At 40.3% G+C, this 5735-nt stretch overlaps 1 protein-coding gene across 1 annotated transcript; it reads right to left on the bottom strand.

The window, feature by feature from the left end:
- Nucleotides 1-668: 668 nt before the first annotated feature.
- Nucleotides 669-3795, bottom strand: LOC148032118 (uncharacterized). Its single transcript, XM_087682739.1, has 3 exons — nucleotides 2451-3795; nucleotides 2122-2172; nucleotides 669-950 (listed from the first exon to the last, which is right to left on the bottom strand). Exons 1-3 carry the CDS (start codon nucleotides 3337-3339, stop codon nucleotides 907-909), a joined length of 984 nt encoding a protein of 327 aa, XP_087538865.1. The 5' UTR covers nucleotides 3340-3795; the 3' UTR covers nucleotides 669-906.
- Between the last annotated feature and the right edge of the window lie 1940 nt (nucleotides 3796-5735).

Below are 5735 nucleotides of genomic sequence, written 5' to 3'. Positions count from 1 at the left end.
AAAATAATGAAAAATAGAGAGAGGGTTATATATATATATATAGAGAGAGAGAGAGAGAGAGAGAGGAAGAGAGAAAATTAAAATTTTTTAAAAATAGATAGAGGGACACGGAATGGAAATAGAGGGGAAGGGGAGATATAGATGGAAAGAGGGGAGACAAAAAGATAGGGAGTGGGGAGAGAGAGATGGGTATGGATATGAACAAGGAGAAAAAGTGGGAAAAGAGAGAGAGAGAGAGAGAGAGAGAGAGAGAGAGAGAGAGAGGGGGGGGAGGTACTTAATTGAATTAAAGTAGTTATTTTCTTAGAAAGATATTAAAAAAAATAGAATTTTATATAAAAGAGGGAAAGAGAGAGAGAGGAGAGGAGAAAAATAGAGGAAATTAAGGAAGGAAAGAGAGAGAGAGAGATAGAAAAGGAGAGAGAAAAATAGAAAGAGAGAGAGAGGGAGAAAGTTAAAGAAAGAGACAGAGAAAGAACGATAGGGAGAGTGAGTGTGTCTATGTATGTATATATACTCATGTGGGTCTGTAAAATTAGCTACACACACACACACACACACAGACTCTCTCTCTCTCTCTCTCTCTCTCTCATATGCTCGCGTGTACTATTGTTAACGAGTTTACATACTGATATATAATAGGAATGTCATTTCGCAAACAACCTAATAGAGTCCATGTAAAAATTTGAAGCTTGAGCTCTATTAAAACCGAGAGATGAGAAATTCTGGCGATTCCGATGTACATTTTCCTGTAAATTTGGGTGATTAATGTTAATAGACGTAATGTGCCCGAGCAATGTGCCTTCGATACAGCCCATCATTTTTGCACAAGGCATGATAAGAAGCGGCTTATGTACGTGGGTCGGATGATGGAGTCATGATACCTACTGACACTGATCTTCTTCCTCAAATCAGACCAGCCCAGCTGAAACCCAGTAAGCCCATGAGACCTGCAGTCAGGCAAGAGCAGCAACATAGTACATAGTCAGGCCTAGCACGTCATACAAATCAGACAGGTAGCTTCAATCCTCTGGTCTCTGAATTATACAAGCTCCCAATATCGTCGTAATTCGTAATGTGGGAATTGTAGTGGGAATTTGTGTAAAACTTCTTGTGTATATGTATCACAAACCAGAATAATCTGCAGCGCCGCCCCCCATCATTCGCAGTTCTTAAACTTGCATCCACAGCTGACTGCATGTCTCTACCCATAACAGTCAGTCTGAGAAAGAGAATTAAAACTACAAGCCCAAATGCCTTGACCTAAGTGAGATGCCTCTAGCCATCTTGTAATCAAAGAGATTGGGCACAGCAGATATGTCTCTAACCATAGAACTACTCTCAAAGAGATTTGAATCCACTACCTGGCGGTAGTGGGCTCAATACTTACCCATCTAGGAGCCTACATCTTTGGATGCCTTTCTTAATTTTCTTGCTAACATCTAATTCAAGTCCGTGTGCAGAAGCCCCAAAATGTGATCACATCAATGAGCTCGCATTCCAAAGGGTTCCTATGCATGTGGAATTTGCTTCCCAGTTGCAATGCCTTCAGCTCAAGATTGCCTCTCAAGCTCAAACCACTGCAACTCCTGCACATTCATACGCCACGGTCTTTAAAGACCTTTGCAAGACAGATCAAAGATAGCTTGCATCTTCAACTCGAGTTTGAGGTGGTGTGGACAATTGTAACCTTGCTAGATTTGAAGACTAAGTTTGAGGTGGCATAAATGGTAGAGATATACTGGACCTATAGAATCTAACAGCAGAGAAGTTTGAGTTAGTATTGTGTCATTACATTAGTGTGCTTTTCACTCAAACCTTCTTGACCTTCACATATTCTTCTAGCTGCTATTGTCGGACAAGCAACTTCCACTAACTTTCACATTGAATTTGACTCCATCTTTTGCATGATATCAGGCTTATACACAATGGGAGGCAAAAATGCATCATCCATAATCATTTTGCCATCAGGATTGTTTCTGATGCGTCAAATGCGTAGCACAGAAAAAGATGTTTTCCATGTTCTGATTGCACCCCTTATTTCTACTTGCAAGTGATGGAGAAAAAAAGGCTGATACAGCTTAACGAGCATTCCAATACTTAAAACCTCAACCATCTTACCTCTTGTCCAAATAGATTGATGCAGCGAATGCAACCTTCCTGTACCGAGGTCTGGTGAGTTTAGGAGACATAAAATCAGTCAGTGAAACCAAACCCAAAAAGTTACACAAATTAATTGTCCAAAAATTGAGCAGTGACATGCAGAAATATGTTGCTAAGCTTACTGGCAATCATGATCAAAGGGAGACTTGATTAACTAATGGATGACCATGTTCAGTTGAATAGAATCAAATGACAGTTGTATATAACAATGTTGTCAAGAGTGATGCTAGATTAGATTCACAAAACCATCAAATTCATCAACCAAACGAGATTAGTGGGAAATTTACCGGCATCTCCAAAGCACCATGTCGTCGTGTTCACTCCAGCTGAACAGACACACACAAATCCATAGACATTGAAAGCACAGACACCAGTGCTTTGTTCACATGCTTTGCAATTTGCAGAGTAGGTTGTTTCATCATAATGGAACTGCAGGGCTATGCCAAAGGCCCAATGGCTAGCATCCTGATATGTCCCTGTACTTGAGGCACCGCCAAAGTTGTATATGCTTGTGTAAGAAGAGCACTGAAGAAGGTCCAGATTGATCTCATAAGGGGGGTTCAGCTTGTCTTCGGAGTATACACAGCAACTCGAAGTAGGTCCATTGACTGAGAGTCCCAATTGGGTGACAGAAGGGCATGCATAAAGTCTTTGGCAAATTGGTGTTCCAGCTGGGTTACATAGGGAGCTCAGTGAGCCATACACAATTGAGGTTGAAGCACATTCCAAAAGAACAAATGTGTCACTGTGTAAGGAGAATGGAGCTGCGACTGGCAGCCCGAAGCTTGTACTCGGCTGCATTGAGCTGCAAGTAGACATGTGCGGGTCTTGTATGATGAGTATATTGCTGGTGTAATCAATGGATTGAATGGGGTACTGCCCTGTGGGAGTGTAGAGCATAAGAATGCCCTTTGTGCAGTTGATGTAGTTCTCAAAGGCTGGGCTGCCACATCCCTTTGCGGTGCCGAATGGGTACATGACTGGCAGGGCCCCACATACATTTTGGCACGATGATGACCAAATAGCTGAGACAGAGTCGGTGCTTAGAATGATCAATAGCATCAAGGCGTGCAGGTGCTGCTTCATCATGGTCAGATGGTGAGCCATAATTAATAGAAGCATCTGACCTGGATGTTTGTTACCAAGAGCAGTTGAGGCTCTTAACAAGACTGGCATATGGGCTGGATGTGTGGCTGATGTTTGCAAAGCTCAATTGAGACTGCTAATATTCTAAGCAATAAGGCATGCAGACACCTGGTTATTGTGGGGGACTATAATGAATTACGATGTTGTGAATCAGGTTGATGATACTGTGAACTGTACAGTGAGGTAACTATCTGAATCAGGTGGATTCTAAGCTCACTTCATCCTCAAAAAGGCTGATGGAAAATGAGAGCCATGTGTAATCTAAGCAAGCTATGGAGCTGAGTCAGGATCAGCATCTCAACTTGAAGACTCAGGTAGACTGATAACTTAATGCAGCTGAGAGTAATCTTTGCTATGAAATCATTGACAGAAATGATGGGGTGGAGATTTAATTGAGCCAATCAAGAGAGGGAGAAGTCTGTGGGCAGGTGCTCTTCTTACGTTTTGGGAGCTCTGGAATTTATGATTGTGGTGATGCCTGTCCAGAAAATAGCATTTTCAGGAAAAGAGGAAAGCAAAGTGAAGAAGAGAAAGCGATCGATCTAGACTGTAGTGTGTCCTTTTCTTCTTTTTCACAGGGGAGGCTGCTGGCCATGGTGGGAAACAGGGCATGAGAAGGTGTTTGACGTTTGAGCTCAAGGTCTTTGTCAGAGAACAAAGGGAAGCTTCCCTTCAACGCCATGGCCTCCACTTTCCTTATCATGCCTTAGACCTTACGAAAGCTCCCAAGGGATATCTACTACTATCAAGTCAGTCTCGGAGCTTCATCTCCATTCCATCGGACATGTGGGTCTTTCTAGTACAGACTTACTGGTCATCATCCTAGTAACTAACTGTCTATGCTCTTCAAGGGTATCTACTATCATCTCATTCCAAATGTTTGATCTCCATACCAGCTAGACCTTAGGGACTTTCTAGTAGTATACATACCACACATCTCCTCACTCCATGTTGTCAAATCAACATCCATATCTAACGCACAGTCTAAAGAGATCTTACCAGAGAATGTAGCAAAATCCATGACATCCCCAATAATGTCAATTTGAGCATGAGCATGGCACCCCAACTCTTACCTGCATCATTTTCATGCTCTAGGGCACCTTCGCTCACCACACATAAGAACCATAAAAATGGCTTCCAACAAGAGTAATCATGGTGTGATGACAAGCGCACCATGATTTTAAAGGGGCTATCTTAATCCCTTGTGATGAATCTCAATTTTCATTTCTCTTTATCTTTATACATGCTTTTGTGCACTTTAAAACAAAAAAGAGTCATGTCATGATGGTACCTCATAAATGTGACGGGTTGATCTAAAGTTCATGCCATGTATCACATGTCTTGTCAAGCTTATGTGATCTAATTGTGTTAGCCACTTGTCAATATACATGTTTGCATACATTGCCCTAAATCTTGCATGTCTAAGCTAGTTGCACAATCCATTGTACATTAAACTTACTAGGGGATATGCCACTTTAATTTTTAGTATAGATTTGCCGTTGAGGAGGCAAAAGATTATTCCCATTCTAGCTTAAGACTCTCGGGGATGTTTTCCTACTATCCATGATCATTGATCAATGCTTACATCTATGTAATTTAGTTTGGCACCATTGTAAAATTCCCAATAGAAATGTATTTGCTTTGCTATTCTTTTGTAGTGTAACAAATTCTGCATTTTCCCATTAACACTTGGACTCAATGTGGACCAAGGTTTTGTAACCTTTTTGTTTTTACCACATCATTCAACAAAGACTTATCCCTATGATGTCTATAGTGTGGGCTTTGATAAACTCTCTCATTCTTTGTAACTCCAACCATTATGCTCAAATGATAAGCTCAAATTTGGCCACATCGCGTGCTTGCAAATGAAAGTTCTAGCACACTTGTGAGCTTGAAGAACCAAATCTTGTTAACTCTTACATGAACTTCCAAGTCAACACTGTATAAGAAAGCATAACTTTGTGACAGGTGCTTAATTAATGTGTAAGATGCTCGAATATGTAACACAAGAATCACAGTTTTTTTCAACATCATTATGTAATTACGAAACACTATTGATGCCAAGGAATTTGGGATTCATATAAAGTAAAAGGCAGTTGTTCAAAGTTCGCTTGAAATCTAGAAATAAGATTCCACAATGTGCATGTGATGTAAAAATTGAGATTGGATGTTTGAGATCAACTACAAAAATGAATCAATTTATAAAAGTATGCCTATTTAAGCAAGGCTTACAGTTAATCACATATCAAAGTTAACAACCATTTCTTTTGTCTAGTCCCTTCTTGATTTTTGTTTCCTCATTCTTCACTAACAAGATATCATGCAAAAAATATTCATGGGTGGACTAAGTATATCTCTTGCCAATTTGGTTGATCCTTAGAAATATATTTTTCCAAAAAGCACCTTACAAATTCCCCTTTAAAAAA

Source organism: Lygodium microphyllum, chromosome 8, assembly GCF_053477565.2.
Source record: "Lygodium microphyllum isolate KBCC chromosome 8, Lygodium_microphyllum_v1.1.10, whole genome shotgun sequence".
In the NCBI taxonomy this organism is placed as follows: Eukaryota; Viridiplantae; Streptophyta; class Polypodiopsida; order Schizaeales; family Lygodiaceae; genus Lygodium; species Lygodium microphyllum.
This window is presented reverse-complemented; position numbering and strand designations above follow the sequence as displayed.